The sequence below is a fragment of the Amblyraja radiata genome, chromosome 28 (assembly GCF_010909765.2).
Source record: "Amblyraja radiata isolate CabotCenter1 chromosome 28, sAmbRad1.1.pri, whole genome shotgun sequence".
NCBI lineage: Eukaryota > Metazoa > Chordata > Chondrichthyes > Rajiformes > Rajidae > Amblyraja > Amblyraja radiata.
In genome coordinates, this window is record NC_045983.1 from 17425829 (window position 1) to 17443927 (window position 18099).

At 40.5% G+C, this 18099-nt stretch overlaps 2 protein-coding genes across 2 annotated transcripts in view; one reads left to right on the forward strand and one right to left on the reverse strand.

Annotated features, from left to right (window-relative positions):
• mybbp1a (MYB binding protein 1a) overlaps nucleotides 1-11164 on the reverse strand; it is a 68802-nt gene extending 57638 nt beyond the window's left edge. Inside the window, exons 1-6 of the mRNA XM_033045941.1 lie at nucleotides 10231-11164; nucleotides 8362-8457; nucleotides 5394-5477; nucleotides 3312-3386; nucleotides 2485-2592; nucleotides 57-247 (exon numbers count right to left, since the gene is read on the reverse strand). Coding sequence (XP_032901832.1) covers nucleotides 57-247; nucleotides 2485-2592; nucleotides 3312-3386; nucleotides 5394-5477; nucleotides 8362-8457; nucleotides 10231-10467 — 791 coding nt within the window. The 5' untranslated portion in view covers nucleotides 10468-11164. The remainder of the gene's footprint in view (nucleotides 1-56; nucleotides 248-2484; nucleotides 2593-3311; nucleotides 3387-5393; nucleotides 5478-8361; nucleotides 8458-10230) is intronic.
• eif4h (eukaryotic translation initiation factor 4H) overlaps nucleotides 11161-18099 on the forward strand; it is a 36741-nt gene continuing 29802 nt past the window's right edge. Inside the window, exon 1 of the mRNA XM_033045944.1 lies at nucleotides 11161-11332. Within this exon, the coding sequence (XP_032901835.1) occupies nucleotides 11268-11332 (65 nt within the window). The 5' untranslated portion in view covers nucleotides 11161-11267. The remainder of the gene's footprint in view (nucleotides 11333-18099) is intronic.

Here is an 18099-nt window from a genome sequence, read left to right on the forward strand (position 1 = left end):
TGAAAACTGGGTGTGTGGAAATCTTTCATTATTGTTAAAATATATGGAGAACTCACTTGGCAACATTTTCCGATGACAAAATGGCAGAGGATCCAAGCAACTTTTTCAGATTCTTAGGTTTCAGAACTTTTGGGAAGCGTTGGAGAGCCACCAGGAGCAAATGTAGCTGTGCTGGGGTGCTGAAAGCAGAGGACATGTCCTCCTGTAAGGCTCCAAACAAGATCTTCTTAAAGACATTCTCTGGGGTCTATGGCAACGTAAAGCAGAAATTAAAGACGATTACAAACTACCCTGCACAGTATGTTCTTGTCAGCGCTGCAGTTCCTCAAGATATCAATTGCTTGATAGTTGCTCTCCATTACCTTAATTGCAGTAAATCTACACCAAGCCCTCATTATCCGCAAGGGATGGGGGCAGACTTCATCATTTTGAATATTACAATTATATCACTCATTATTCTGAATTCCAAGCAGTAACAAAACAAATTTAATCTTTTGATCCCTGTAAATGTGCATAGTCTAGTATCTAAGGCCAATAAATCTTCTACTAAGTTCCCAAAATAAATGCATGCATACAGCAAATAATAAGGCCCATCGTTGCAATAGCCTTCATGATGCCCCATTCTCGAATTCTTAATGCTTCTGTGCATGTTGTATCCCCTAACATCTTTATTCTTGTTTAACTCCAAATCCTGGACCTTTAAGAAAATGTTATCGTTTTCCCCCAAATCACAAGTTGGCGATCTCGCATTAAACCTCATTTGCTGCTGTTAATCTCAATGACTTAAGCTGTGCCCATTTTTATTTTACATTTCTAGATCTCACTGTCATAAATTACTTTGCCTCCTAACTGCTCATAAAGAACAGAACCAGAACAGTAAACAAATAGGCCCCTTCAGCCTGCTTCGTCATTCAATCAGATCACTGTTGAACCATTCTGATTCGTAACACCACTTTCTTGCTCTCTCTTGCTCTCTCCCCACATCAACTCTCTTATGGTTGTTCTCTTATAGTCTGAGGAAGGATCCTGACCTGAAACGTCATCTATCCATGTTCTCCGGGGATGCTGCCTGACAGCTGAGTTACTCCAGTCTCTCTTATAGTTCAAATGTCTAAACTCTGTTTCAGTCAGTCGATGTTAACATGGAGAAACATGTGTAGGGAAGAACTGCAGATGCTGGCTTAAACCGAAGACAGACACAAAAGGCTGTAGTAACTATTCCTTTTCCCCAGAGATGCTTCTGAGTTAGTCCAGCTTTCTGTGCCTGTCTATGGAGAAGCATATCCTCCATTTGAAATGTCACTACTCAGGGCAGTGTTCTAGTCCATTAACAATGTCCTTCACTCCATCATTATGCAAACATATGCTGATATTCTCAACTTTCCAGATAATGAAGCAGTCTATGAGCAACAACATTGAGGCTCAGGCTGTTCAATGACGAGTAAGATCAGCTCTACATAAATGCTGGGCAATGACGTTCTCAACATGAGAATCTAACAAACTACCCTCGATGTTCAGCATTCTCTTCCCCTCACTGATCAGCCCATCGTAAACATGGAGGAGACAGAACAGCAATGATCAACAAGTTAATTAGACCATATACATCAAGGCTTATGGCAGAGCAGGTCAGAATATGACTTGCCTCCGAACCCATCAGCAATGTACTTGCCTGGATGAGTGAGATCCAACAACATTCAAGATCCTTCAAACCATCCCCGACAAAATAGTATACATGATTGGTGCCCATCCAACACTTTAAACATTTAATCTCTTCAACATCAATGATACAGTATGTACCATAACACAGTAACTCCCCAAAGGGTCTTTCAAGAGGACCTGAAACCTGCACCACCTGGAGGTCAACGTTAAACACATGAGCACTGTTACCTACAAGATCTATTCCAAATCCCACAAAATAACGGCATGGAATTGTCCATTCAATGTCCCTGGTTTGACAACCTAGAATTCTCTACTGAACAATACCATTGGTGTACCTTCACCAGTAGGATTGCTGTGGTTTGCAGAGCCTCATTACCACTTTCAAGGACATTACAAGTGTCATAGTGTGAATTTTTTTAAATTATGGACAATATTAACGAACCTTGTGGTCCCAATAGCATGTTTGGAGAATACCACTTGTCACACTCCCAAATGATGGTCTCTCAGTCCTACATCTCCCAACACATATCATAAAAGTAAAACTTCAATGCTGTATTGTTTTATTCTCGCTTATGATCTGTAAACTATCCTCAGTACATTGCTTTTAGAATCCCATACAGACAAATTCCAAGCCCTTTTGCCAATCTATTAAGCCAGTAAATTTCTCCAAATATTCATTCAACTTAATTATGATGAAACCGGTGCTCTGTATGGCTCTCTGATTAATGTATGAGGCCATGTGTGTCAAACATATTCAACAGATGTGGAATTTAGAAACACATTTAACTAGTCTAATCCATAAATTATTTCTATTCTAAACCTTACCTCTGATAGGATGTCCATAATAGTTTTTGCTGGCAGATCCCGGAGGTATTGCCTATATTTACTAAGGCTTTGCAGAAGTTGGATTGACTCCAAAAGAATGTCTGGCTCCTGGCAACAATATATAAAAAATATTGTTTTCCACGAACAAATGAAATACAAAAAACGAACATATATCTTTATAATCCCCAAATAAAAGCAGCATACTCATTTAATCAGACTGTCATAATTGGACATCACTTCACAATAGATTTTTATAAACACTTGTTTGGGAAGTTGTTTGATGAAAGTATGCAAAACTTGAGCAAGTCAGAAGTCTACAAAAGAGAAATAGGCATTTGTCAAGGAAAGGCTGAAGTGTGGCGATGTTCTGCTTGCCGTTCCAGAAGAGGATATACTTACAACCATTCCACTCTTTTACTTGTACTCTTGCATAGTGTACTTTAACTGAATAGTGCGCAAACAAAGCTTTATACAGGTACACGTTACAATAACATTCCTACCACCTGCTCAGCTGTTTCCCAATTCTAAATACAGAATTGCACTACTCCCTTCACAACCCATTTAATCACAGATTGAGCTTGACAGATATTGGCCAAGGATCTCCTGAATGCACTTTACGATTTCCGTGCCCTCTACAACTTTCCACACTGATTGAATCAGATTATAATTTGGGTAAGTGATAGCTTCCACTACTAATGTTCCAGTTTTTTTCCACTTCTTATATTTACCTAAAGGTCATTGTGCTACCTCCCTCAAGCTGTGTCATTCATACATAAACCAACTGACATTCTTTTTTTTTTCCAGATGCATTTAGAGGTCGCAGTTACCTTTATTAGTCTTCCAGATTGTGAAAGTGCCAGGACACCAAAGAAGTTTCCAAACACAGCATTTCTGATGAATTTCTAGAATAAGAAAACACATTTGAGTTAACCCAGTGATGTAATGGCTTGTTGTTTGGTTTAGGGTAAATTGTGTTTTGTATATTTCCCTTCCTGCACCCATCACTTGCTGTCTACCAAGGACAGATGATGGTTGGCAGCTTAACAGTGCAGTAGTTCTGTACAAAGGATATGATACAATGTTCTGTTGATGGAGCAAAGGAGGTTGTACAACCGTAATAACTGCAACTCAAACTTACAACCACATTATGTTGCGACACTGGAAGAGGGCACAGTAGCCATCTGATCTGTATCAGTTCTCTGGAGGAGTTACCTGCTCAATTCCCTTCCTTTAGCATGCATGCATTTTTATTTATCTACTTCACTTTACATTCTGCATCCATTGCTGATATTCAATTGTTTTATCAGCATATTCGATTACAAGAAAAAGTATATTTGCTAGCCATCGAGTGTCTATTTATAGAAGACCCATTTTGGACCACTCGGTCCAGAGCCACCTTTGTATGGCATTTCAAATGCTTATTTCACTACTTAATGTTTTTAGCTTCCTCAAGTCCCTCCATTTCTCCAACCTATAGGCTTAAAACTATGCTCTCTTGTTCTATACACCTCTCCGAAGATAAAATGTTTCTCACTGTCTACCCTTCCTCGTCATGGCTAAAACACTTCACTAATATTAATGAAAGTAGTTAATGATGGAAACATTTTATATATAAATACTTCATTGTATTCATTGACAGTAATAAACTTTAAACACAAACCTAAATAAATATTTCCCTCTAATCAGCAGCACACTGGCCAGAAGAAGATATTTCCAGGATTCTACATACCAAAGTCCTACAATTTCTGGCAACTTTTACTAGATAAGAATCTGTTCAGCAACAATGAAAGGTCCAATTTCTCTCAAATATGCTTTCTATTATAGCCTCTCATCATCGCTCTGAATGTTTATACCTTCCCCAAGCAAGACATCAAATTGGACATTGCATTGTACTTGCAGTCCATTGAATAGACCAAAATGGCTCTCCCCACCTCTCAGCCACTCCACAGCTTTACCACTCTGTCCTCCCACATTGAAAGATGTGTTACAGTAAAATTATGAAAATCAGGTAACCTCAAGGTTTTGGTGTGGACCAGCGGATTTTTTGGACCACTGGATATTTTTGACAGCATCCTTGATACCCATATTTCATCTGTTTTTAAACATATTACACAGTGGTATAATATTTTTTTAATGAAGCAGGCAAGTTTAAAGGGAGTAGGAAACTGAGCACTGAGCACCACCAAGTCTAAAGGGATCCCAGGAAACAGAACCCGATGAGTTTCATTCAACAAACTGAAAAATACAAGCACTCTAGATCCCAGTTCTGCATGAAAACCTACCCATATTCCAAAAGCTCGGTTTTTCCAACTCTGTTCGCACACCCGACTCACTGTCCCTGCAGAAGATTGACCTTACATGTTAGCAGATAGGTGGTTTCCAGGTGATGAGGACTTAGTGAGTAAGCCAGATGACGAATATTGGAAAAAGATTTTCAAAGTTTTACTGCAATCTGAATCCTCATGTTTCATTGTTCAACTTCTTTGATATTTATTTGGGATCAATCCACAAGTTCTTGGACCATAAAGAACAGAATTAGGCCATTCGGCCAATCGTGCCTGCTCCACCACTCGATCATGGCCGATCTATTTTTCCCTCTTAAGCCCATTCCCCTGCTTTCTTACCATTACCTTAGATGCCCTTACGAAACAAGAACCTATCTATCTCAGCTTTCAAAATACCCTTCCTTTACTTCTCCTAAAATACATCCTATTTTGCATATCTAATATCTGTCTGCCTAATAATGTGACTATGATCTCCTCTTTCTTATACTTGATTGCAGAGAAAATGATAACAGGCAGGTTTTACACTGTTTTAAAGGTAGCAGAAATTCCACATTACACCAAGACTTCTATACTCAATAAACTGTCACAAAACTTAAACATGCTATATTCTCTTCAACCACACACCTTCTTGGTTAAGTTTATATTATGTTTCTTTTTGATCTGCTCCAGGATAGTCCGCAGAAGGATCGTCTCTTTGCATTGCAGGACCTGTTAAAGATAAATCAGAATTGAAAAAAAACTCCTAAATAGGTCTCATATAAGGCATCAATAGCAGAAGAATATAAATAGTGGGCAACAACCACTACGGCCACCATTTCAACAGTTATTTCTGCTGAGCTGCAGCATACCGCATTACCTTGCTCCATCGGGTACACAACTGGTAATTAACTATTTCAGCCTGGGGTCCGAAGAAGGGTCTCGACCCAAAATATCACCCATTCTTTCTCTTCAGAGATGCTGCCTGTCCCACTCGGTTGCTTCAGCATTTTGTGTCTATCTTAAATCCTAACTCAATTCCAGGATACACTTATTAACTGAATGCCCCCAAAGTCATTACAGCTTCTTCCTGCAATCATTACTGAATTAGCCTTTCATAGGATTAAATGCCTTAAGTGTTCTACATAAACACATCATTGACAAGAAGCGAGAAAGGGGGAAATTAAATCAGGCAAATAAAAGCTCCAGCCAAAGATGTAGGTTTAAGGAGAGCTATACAAGACCAAAACAGAGGTTGAGGCATCAAAAAAAAAAAAAGGGACAGTTCAAGCTGTGCTCTGCTGATGAATCAGTTGAGTAGCAACAGATTTAGCTACTCCAGCCACAACACAACAGATAGGAGCAGGAGTTGACCATGCAGCCCTTCAAGCCTGCTCCACTATTTATTAAGATCATGGCTGAGCTTCTACCTCGGTGTCATTCCACACCATCCATTGATTCCACATCATCCAATCATCCATTCTCAGCTCAGCAATCCCTGAGGATTGAAAATCCCAAAGATGCTCCACCCTCTTTTGAGTGTAGAATTTTCCCTCAATTCAGCCGTAAATAGGGCACCCTTTTTTTCTGAGATTGTGCACCCTACCCTGACACATTACTCGAGGGAAGCAACTTGCCTATTTCTGACTTGACATGTCCTGAAAGAATGTTGTTCATTTCAAGGAGTTCTCCTCGTTCTTCTAAATGTTGAGACATATAAACCTCATCTACCCAATTTCTCTTCCTTAGACAAACTCTTCATCCTTAAATCCAGTCAGTCAGCACTGCACCTCAATGCAAGGACATCCTTACACAATACTTAGAACAGCAAAGCAGAGGAACAGGCCATTCGACTCCCAATGTCCATGCCAAGTTAAACTAATCTCCTCTGCCTGCACATGGTAAGGAGACCAAAACTCCAGGCGCGGACAATTGCAGTAAGGCTTCCCTATCCCTAGAACAGCACAATGGTGCTGAAGGGAGTGCTGCTGCTCGCAACTCCTTCAAACTGAGTTTTATCTTAATCTTGGGTATTATCCATGTGGAATTGGCATATTCTCCTGGTGACTGAGTGGGTTTCCTCAGCTGTTTCTGTTTTCCCCTGCATCCCAATGAAATGCTGATTGATAAGTGTCCAGTGAAACTTGTCTAATGTAGGGGGGAATGGAAACCAGTCCTTTCGTTCAGAGTCTGCACTGACCATGAATCACCCATTTTGAACTACTCCTACATTAATCTCTATTTATTTTATTTCCCCACATTCTCATTAACTCCCTCTTGATTCCACCACTCGCTGACACACCAGAGGCAACTTACAGCCGACAATCAACGTACCAACAAGCACACCTTTGTGATGTAGGAGAAAACTGGAGCACCTATGGGGAAACCCATGAAGTCAGAGAGAACGTGCAAACTTCATGCAGACAACACCTGAGGGAGGTATTGAACCCATGCAATTGGTACTATAAGGCAGTGGCTTTACTGTGTCACTGTGCAATCCATATACACAGTGGCATAGGATGGCATGCATGAGAGAATAGTAAAATTAGTTGGGGGAAAAAAAATGATAAAATTGCTCAGGGAGCCTCTACAGGTGTGATGGGCTAAATGCCTCATAGTATATGAAATATATGAAAAATATCTAAATTCTCTGTAATAAACACACATTCTATTTCCATTCCTAAGTATTTGCTGCACCTGATGTTGGCCTTCAATAACCTGTGAAAAAGCACACCTAGCTCCCTTTGAACATTTCCACAATGGACTCACGATTTACCAAAAGGAACACTTTATTCCCATTCTTTGCTTGTTGACCTTATCAAAGGTTTTCCCAAAATCCAAATACACCACATCCGTTGGGCCCTCTTCATCTTTTCTACTTGTTGCTTTCTCAAACAACTACAGCAAATGTTCCTTTCAGGCACACACAAATGCTGGAGAAACTCAGCGGGTGCAGCAGCATCTATGGAGCGAAGGAAATAGGCGACGTTTCGGGCCGAAACCCTTCTTCAGACCTTTCAGGCATGTTGATTCTGCTCAATCCTTTCAAAGATAATAACCAGTGCACCCACCATCTCCAAACCCTCCAGAGTTTCAAACTCTGGGATGTAGATCACCAGGTTCTAGATTAACTTGGTTTCAAGCCCACCAACTTCTCCAATACTATTTTTTGACTAATTCCTTCATTCCCATTACGCATCTGATTCTCTTGTATATCTAGCTGGTTTTGTGCATATTATTCTCTGAAAAAATATGCCTAATAATAGTTTAATTAATCTGTCATATCCTTATTCCTCGTTACAAATTTTCCCATCTCAGTCTGTAAGGAGCTCACATTGGTGAAATGCTGTTAACAATGAAAACAAGAGAGAAATAAAATACAAGAAGGAACTTAAGGAGAATTTATTGATCTGTAATTTAGTCTCCAACCTTGTGCCTCTAAGAGCAGAATCAAATCAAGTGGAGTTGATTATTATATGCCCAAGTTTGGCGAAGTACATGTACAATGAAAATCTTGTTCGCAGCAGCATCACATGCACATAGACTCAGACTGACTAAAATCCAGTTCTGATTAGTGTTATCCTCTGCCCATTCCCTGCATTAAGCAATGTCTAACCTGTGCCAGGGCCAAACTGAAGCCAGGACGAGCTGTTTCACGAGTTGCTGCCAGGCCCTCAATAAGTCGTTGGATAGTATATTCAAGGTCGTCACCCTGCAAACAGAGTCAAATATTATTCCAAATTAATAGTTTGGTTTGGTTTCACGTGGATACAGCGCGGAAATAGGCCCTTCAGCCCACCCGAGTCCGCACCTACCAGCGATCCCCACACATCAACACTATCCTACACACACTCGTGACAATTTTACATTTATACCAAGCCAATTAACCTACAAAGTTGTACGTCTTTGAAGTGTGGGAGGAAACAGATGATCTCAGGAAAAACTCACGCAGGTTACAGGGAGAATGTACAAACACTGTACAGACAAGATCAAACCAGTCAGGATCCAATCAGGGTCTCTGGCACTGTAAGGCAGTAGCTCTATCTTTACGCCACCATGTCGCCCCTGGGTGTTGGGTCAACAAATAGTCCATAGCTTATGGTATCCAAAGATCATTATTAGATGCACCTGACAATTACACAAGAACTGGATGAATGTAAAGACCGATTCACGAAGAAATAAGAAAATATAGATGAACAAATGGTTGATGCAGAAAAATAAATCAAATGGGCAAGTGAGGTTGGGGGACAGAATAAGGGCAATTGTCCATATCTTGGTAGGAGATAGACTCAATCCAAGGATGAAACAGCTGGATTCTGGGTAATAGTGGCATAAGAGTTGCATACATGTGTCAGGATCCCTCAGGATTTGAATCTGGAAGCAGGAAGAGAAATAAGTGATGGTCCAGATACTGAGGATTGGGGCTTACATCAGGGAGAGAAGTAAGCATAGGGGAGACATGACTAGTCAGCATATCAGGTTGAGACCCTCCATCAGGACTAAGAATGTAGAAGGGAGGGAACCAGTATGAAGAGGTGCCAGAGAGGGGTGAGGCAGGAACAGGCAAGTAATAGGTGGCTCCAGATGAAGGGGGAGTGATGGTTAGATGGAGCCAGGTCTGGGTGGGAGGATCAAATCTTATCAGGTTCCATAATCTAGTCTTTTGTTATCTCCACATCGACTTCCACTCTCTCTCTTCATCTCCACCGTTCTCCCCTCCCCCCCACCCCCCAACCTGGTTCACCTATTCTCCACCAACTCCCTCTCATCTCTTTAAACCAAAGATCTTATGCTCCGCTATAAGATCTTTGCTTTAAACCAACCATCTCCCCTCAACTCTCAGCCCTGAAGCAGAAACTTGACTCAAATATATATCTGATATGGGATGGAGAGGCTGGATCAGGTTTGCAGAGTCTGTAACCAGACAGGAAGATCCAGCTCTGTAGGTGGATGCAGTGAAGCAAAGTCTCAAGTCTGAATCAGCGAATTTAGTTATAAGAGTTTGGGGACACATAGAAGATGCCCAGTGTCTAGATCAGGGGGCGGAGAACTGGTGACCAGCTTCTGAAGGGTTGATCCGAGGTCAAAAGTCAAGATTGTTCAATTGTCATTGGCATTGGGAATGGAACAATTGAATTCTTGCTTGGTACAACTTTACAAGCAGATTAACGCAACTCAACAGCAATAAACAATAAAATAAATTATCAGTTACACTTGGGTTAGTTATATCAGTTACATGACGATGAAATCTAGCACTCGCTGCTGCATATGCTGGGCCCTGGTCACTTCCACCACACGGTCGATCCAAGCCAGACCCCCACACTTCTGCATGTCTTACATTACATGTCTGCACTGAGTACGAGCTGCTTTTAATCTCATTGTACATGTGTATAGTGACAATAAAATGGCATTCTATTCTATTCTATTCTCCCGGGCAGGAAGAATAGAATACATTCATCCACCTGCCCAAAGCCCACGGCCTTACCTCGCTGCTCCTCAGGTACTCGAGCAGCCCGCTGATCGCCATGAGACGTATTTCCTGCTCGGGCTTGGCGATGTCCCAGAAGAAGTCGAGGAACTCTCGGTTTTTTTGCAGAACTCCCCCGGAGTGCGTGAGCTTTGTGCGAGCCGGTGCTGTAGCCGGTGCTGTCGCCGGAGACGGTGCCGGTGCCGGTGCCGGTGCCGGAGCCGGAGACAGAACCATGCTCGGCCTCTGCTCCATCAACACGCTGCCGCCGGGTCCTCGCGCGAGGTCACCACCCGAGCGCTGCCCGGAGAGCCGCCTGATCTCTGCTTTGCCAAAGTTCACAAAACAATTTATGTTTTGTATAGATTTGTACGTGAGGTACTGATTTTGATTCTGATAATTGTCTATTTGCCGTAGTCACACTGTGTGTAAAAATCCCAGCTGCCTGCCAATATACCCAACACAACAAGCAGCATTGTGGCAAACGAGCGGGTCAATCTGCTTCCACCCTGGTCCAGGGAATGAGAGGACGGAACGCTGGTCTTCTGATGGTGGGTCAGCATCAAAGATCTTGGTCAACATCTTCTGATGAAGGGCCCCGACCCTCAAACATTAACTATATTCACTTTCCACTAAAGCTGGCTGTCCAGCTAAGTGGTTTCCTTTCCACTAAACCTGAGTGCTGCCAGCGTTCTCTGTTTTATTTTTTAATTTCCCAACCTCTGCAACGTTTTGATTTTCAGGACAATTGCCACCAGCAGGAATCTTTGTTGTCTCTCTGTGTCTATAACTGCGCAATTATTGCGATATCGATTTCAAGCTATATGCTAACTGTACAGTAAACCAGATCATTGAAATGTCATGAAGGATGAAATGGATTGAAGGCACTAAAATAGGTCGTGAATCTAAAACAGGTTGTAGTCCTGGAGCAGAGGCTATTCAATGGGAAGGAGCTCGCCTGCGTGGGGTGAGCCCGGGATGCCGGCCTGACAGAGGCGGTGCGGGGCAGCCCGGTTGCCTTGGCGCCGGGGTCTTGTCTGTCTGAGCAGCAGGACATGGCGGATTTCGACAGTTACGATGAGCGGCAGCAGCAATACAGCAGCTTCGGGGGAGGCCGGGGGTAGGTACGGGGGCCAGCTCAGGGGGGAAAGGATCACGGAGGGCGGCGGGTCCCATCTGAGGCGGCCGTCGGTTCTCTGGGTTCACGGCCGGGGCGAGGGGCGAGGGGCGAGGGCTCAGGGTCCGGCAGCAGCAGTGGGGTCGCGGCCCCGGAGGAGGCTCGCACAGGACTCGCGCGGAAGCTGGATGGGCTTAAACGTGCAAGTCACATAATATAGAAAAATATGTGCAGGAGTAGGCCGTTCGGCCCTTCGAGCCAGCACCGACATTCAATATGACCATGGCTGATCATCTGAAATCAGTACCCCGTTCCTGCTTTTTCCCTATATCATAGAAAATAGGTGCCATTTGGCCCTTGGAGCCAACACCGCCATTCATTGTGATCATGGCTGATCATCCACAAACAGTAACCCGTGCCTGCCTTCTCCCCATATCCTTTGATTCCGCTAGCCCCTAGAGTATCTAATTCTCTTTTAAATTCATTCAGTGAATCGGCCTGCACAAATTCACAACTCTCAGGGTGAAAACGTTTTTTCTCATCTCAGTTTTAAATGGCCTCCCCTTTATTCCTAGACTGGCCCCTGGTTCTGGATTCCCCCAACATTGGGAACATTTTTCCTGCACCTAGTTTGTCCAGTCCTTTTATAATTTTATACTTTTCTATAAGATTCCCTCTCATCCTAAATTCCAGTGAATACAAGCCCAGTCTTTCCAATCTTTCCTCATATGACAGTCCCGCCATCCCAGGGATTAACCTCCTGAACCTACTCTGCACTGCCTCAATAGCAAGGATGTCCTTCCTCAAATTAGGAAATCAAAACTGCACACAATACTCCAGATGTGGTCTCACCAGGGCCTTGTACAACTGCAGAAGGACCTCTTTCCTCCTATACTCAAATCCTCTTGTTATGAAGGCCAACATGCCATTAGCTTTCTTCACTGTCTGCTGTACCTACATGTTTACTTTCAGTGACTGGTGTACAATGATACCCAGGTCTTGTTGCACTTCCCTTTTTCCTAATCTGATACCATTAAGATAATAATCTGCCTCCTTGTTCTTGCCGCCAAAGTGGATAACCTCACATTTATCTACATTATACTGCATCTGGCATGCATCTGTCCACTCACTCAACCTGTCCAAGTCACCCTGCAACCTCCTATCATCCTCTTCGCAGTTCACACTGCCACCCAGCTTTGTATCTTCTGCAAATTTGCTACCTTTAATTCCATCATTTAAATCATTAATATATATTGTAAATAGATGCAGCCTCAGCACTGAGCCTTGCATCCTTCACCCCCCCCCCCCCACCCTCCCAAAATCTGAAGAAGGGTCGCGACCCAAAATGTTCCCCATTCCTTTTCTCCAGAGATGCTGCCTGTCCCGCAGAATTACTCCAGCATTTTGTGTCCATCACAGGATTAGACTTTGTTTGCTCTTGTGTGCATTAATGTAGGTTTGACTCTCGGCTCTGTAATGTAGAATAAAGAGCTGCAGATGATGGTTAATACATGAAAGGACATAAAGTGCTGGAGTAACTCAGCAGGACAGGCAGCATCTCTCGAGAACATGGATAGGCAATGTTTCGGATCGGGACCGGCTTCAGACTGGAGTCGACCCGAAACGCCACCTATCCATGTTCTCCAGAGATGCTGCCTGACCTGCTGAGCTACTCCAGCACTTTCTGTCACTTTGTCAATCTCTGTAATGTTCCTTGCCTCCCCAAACTACCAGAATACATGGCTCTGTAAACTGATGCCGATTTTCACTTCTGTTCTTGCCGAAGCCCAGTTTAATGACGTTAATTTGAGAGCTAATTTTGCAAGTTGAAACTTTAAGGATTACAATTTTAACTTATCTACAATTTCAGGCTGAGTATTCCTCAGATTGTAAAATACATCCCTCCTTAAGTGAGGCAAATATTTATTTCTGAATAAAATTGTGCTTTACACTCAGTGGAGCACGCTTATTTTCTCCATTGCAGTGTGAGCATGGCCTCAAAAGAGTTCACTTTTGCTAGTTCTACAATGTTTCTGTGGTTGCTGATTTAAAGGTTATTAAAGCACATCACATTTCTCACTTACCCATTTATCCGTACTTCACTATCCTTCAGAGCGAATGACTGAGAATGTTGCTATAAAGAGTAATTGGGTATGGGATTTAGGGTGTTAGTGCTTGGTGTGTAGAGAGGCTCTAAATGATGACATCTTTTAAATCTCCAGTTACTATTCTTTGCTGGTCACCAGATGAATAATATTTATTATATCGAGAGGATTACTTTGAATAGATACAGTGAATTATAGATAGCATTGGGAGTTCTTCATAGTACAGGTGCTGCTGTTTTTATACAGCAGTTTAAAAATGGTGTAGAAATTTAAGATAAAAATGGCTATTATTTATTTATTCTTATTGAAACATTCCATTGGCAAATTTTAAAGGGTTAGGCTTGATAATTGGGCTGCCATGTTTCTTCTAAAATATGCTTTATTCTCAGCAATGTCTCATATTTTTGTCAGAAATTATTTTTGTGGATCTGATTCAAACACAAAGCACTTGATAGTCTATCAATTTTGTCCTAGAACACCTTATTTTAGTAATCACATTAATTGGCACAATTTCGAACAAGTATTTACAACAACTGAAAACGAGCTTCTTTTCTCACTTCTAAAGGGAATCATGCATGGAGTATTTTTCTTTTTGTTAATTTTAGTCAAATCTGCCATTGTGAGTGTATTAATATCAATAGGATTCTGCTCACAAAATGTTTTTGCTAAACATCGAATAGGGGAAGTATTTTTGAGCCACAATATCATCACATGGAATAGACATGAAAAGAAATGCATGGACAACAGAATGTTTCAGAAGCAGAATCTAATCCAGATTTTCTTCTTTCTTCCCTATTTTGTTTTGGCATATTCTGTTTCTTTGAATCTTTATTGTAAAAATAATTGAGACTAGATATATGAATAAACATCATTATTTTACGGTTCCTGTGTTCGCTCATTGTTTCTGGAGGATATTATTGTTTCAGCTTTTGGGGATATTCTAACAACTCTCTCCTGCTTCTCTCACACTACCCGTTCAAATGTAAGGACTAGAAACAGATATTTAAACTGTATTGATGGTTTAATTTTTTGGAAAAGCTTTAGTTGCTGTCTGGACTATCTGCCTATCGCATGATCTTTGTTCATATAAATTGTTCAAGAAGTCTTGAGTGACTAAACGTGAATGAGAATCAGCAGTGATAGATTGGAATTGAGATTTTAAGACCAGCTGTTCTTTATTAATTAGTTATAAGTTAAACATTTTGCAAATTAGTAAAGAACAGAATTAAATAGATTACTATGCAGGATTAAATGCTTCAGTGTGCATCTGCTGACATATTAGTTCCCTCAGGACCAGCTGGGATATATTTTCTCGGAAGACTCTGCTTTCTCATGTCATTTTCTGCAGAATTGCCAGCATTATTACATCAAAGGATTTTATCTCATCTTGAGCAGTGAGATGCATTTTCTTATCCCCTTTTTTATCATGACTCATCTGGACTTGATCAATGTATTTTTGGAGTGGACAGTGGCCAGAAGGAGAGATTGTCTAGCATATAATTGAAAAACAAATCTTTCTGCAAAACCATGTTCTCAAATCCAAAGAAATACCAAAACCTGCTGAGAGTTTAAAAGATCAAATTATTTATTTTGCTTTACACTAACATTATGTAGTTTGAAGCCCTGAATCTGATTAGTATATTTCACTAATACATTCCAATTATAACTTTATATCGTGAATTAAAAAAAATCTGAGGAAAATCATTTGGAAAGAAATAATTTAGCAGTTGCATGACATGGGCACATTTTCAATATTTGTTAGAAACAAGTGAGGAGCTATTCTAATGTAGAAAAAAATTGCAATAATTGTAAACAGTTAAACATAAAGAATATTTGTTGAGGGGACTTGGTATTTTTAAAATTGCAGGCGGATCTTAAACCAATTGATTTTCATTCTTCTCTGCATATTGTTAGTTAAATTATTTACCTGCAAAATCCAATTTCATGTTTGAACCATATTGCCTATAATCAGGATTTTGAATTCCCGCAGCATTTGAATTCAGTTGGCACACCTTAAGGTGGGGAACTCCATTGGAGAAAACTGAAGGACTACTCATCTGCAATTAAAAAATTAGATTCAACGGCCACATGTGAATTAAATCAAAATTATTAATCTTGATGAACATGGTGCAAAAACTAAGTGTTATACTGTGACACAAATTATTGACATTTACAGTGTTTGTGCAGGCAGCCAATAAATAAACTAGCAACGCAGAGCAAATATGGATAGAAACATGGGACAAGTAAGATATTCTACCACTATTTCTTAGAGTATTTTTGTGTTTAAAGATATGGACAATTGTTATAATAAACATTAATGGTTACTAATGCCGTGATCCTTAAGATTTTGTTCACAAAAGATTTTGATGATTATAGTGTGCATGCAAGTACAGTAAAACTCTGACAATCTGGCATTGTTTGACTTTGGGGTCCCGAACCAGCAGAGTGTCACATTATTGGATATTATTCCAAATAATTCCAAATAATATCCAAACATACTTCCTTTTTATTTTGTAAACATTTTACATGGTAATGTAATACATTTTAGGGAGCAATAAATAAAGGAAGCAAAAAATGGACAAGCACTCTTGACCCCAACTGCAAACCTACCCACGGTGCTGTCCCTTGGTGCTGTGGACCCCCATATGACTCGGCATACAGTCCAGCTCCCTCTGGGGACACCCCCTAGATGCCCAGCGCTGGCCTTGCTATCTGGTATCCTATTCATAATCTGAACTCAGGAGTGAGCCAGACTCTAGACCATCAGGATATCTGAACAATCAAATGCCGGATTATCAGAGTTTTACTGTACTCTCTAAACATTACAAGTTGCTATTTGTTTTTGCATCGGTGCTCTAGAAAAAAAAACTTTATAAGAAAGCACCTCATGAAATATGCTGAACTAATTTTGAAAGTACATTTCTTCAAATTTATACTATTAAAAAGTTTTTAAGTAATTCTCCCACGTTTGTTAAATTGTTGATTTGAATATCATTTAACCTAAATTAATCTGTTTTACTATTAAATCAAAGTTGATTTGGTTTTTAATATTACCTTGCACTGTAAATATTAATTAGCAATACCTTGAAAATTGTATTCATCAAATATATCTGTGGAGAAAATGTAAAAAATGCAGATTCAACTACTTATTGCATTTTTAATTAATTTTTCCACATAATATTTGCTTGGTGTTGACTTTCTATATCAACATGGTTAGTTATCATTGAAACTTTTTTGGGGGGAATTCAGGTGGTTTAAACATATGAATCTAAGAAATATAGTTCACAAATATTGTAAAATAAGAAGTTACACTCTTCCAATTTCATTATTATGAACCTGTGGCCCTTGTACAGCAATAATTATGTATATCTTGGAAAATCAGTTATCCTGTTTATTTCAATAAGCAATCTATTACTGACAATAAGTTAATCTGCTAAATACGTTTTTACTTTAGTTTGCTTTGTTAAAATGTCTCAATTTACATATTTAACTAATGAGATTACTGTCAATGAGATCATAGAATATAATCTAAGGATGGTGTCTTCTCTAATGGTTAGAAAATAAAGATATATACTGCACTCTGTGTTGTGATTGTTTTGTGACAGATAATTACACAATATGAATCATACCAGTCATTGTACTGCTCCAAGCTTTACAAATTGAGTTTATTTTCACATGCACATGTACTGTGAGGCACAGGTACAATTAAAAATGCAGCAGCCTTATGAGCATGTCGACTCAGGCATCATACAGAAACATAAATTCTACGAGACTGCAAAATAGGAAATTACGGAATAAACACAATTGGAAACAACGGATTATGTAGGTCAATTCAAGAACCTGGTGATTGTAGGAATGTTGCTGTTCCTGAACCCGGTGGGGTTGCACCTCAGACTTTACACTGTCCTCCATTGGTAGTTTGTCCTCTATCCTGCAATCTACTCTCAATAATCGGCAAAATAATGGAAGGCATCGTCAATAGTTCCATCCAACAGTATTTAATCAATAATAACCTGCTTATCAATACCTAGTAGATGTTTGTCGGGAACAACATGGCTTCGAATCTTGTGACAACTTTGGGCCAAACATGGAAATAGAAGTTTTATTCTGCAGGTGAGGTAAAAGCGACTGCATCAAAACAGCATTTGATTGAATGTGTTATCAAGGACCTCTAGTAAAACTAAAGTCATTGAGCATTAAGGGGAAAGCACTCCTATGGTATGCAGAAAGAAGATGATTGTGGTTGTTGGAAATTAATTATTCCATTTTAGGACACCACAGTAAAATATCCTCATGGCAAATCTCAGGCCCAACCGTTTCAGCCACTTCAATGACCTTCAATCATTGGGTCAGAAGTTGGAATGTTAATAACCACCAAGGCCTACTGGATCTCCCAGTAGCTAATTATTTTAACTCCCCTTCCCATTCCCATACTGACATTTCTGTCCTGGGCCTCCTCCATTGCCAGAGTGAGACCACAGCAAATTGGAGGAAATAGTTTGCTTGGGCAGCTTGCAACCCACCCGTATGAACATTGAATTCTCCAATTTTAGGAACCTGTAACAACCCGCCCCCCCCCCCCCTCCAACAGAAAATCGCCGGATCTCCAACAAGAGAAAAACCAAGCATTTATTCTTGACATTCAATGGCATTATCATTAACCAC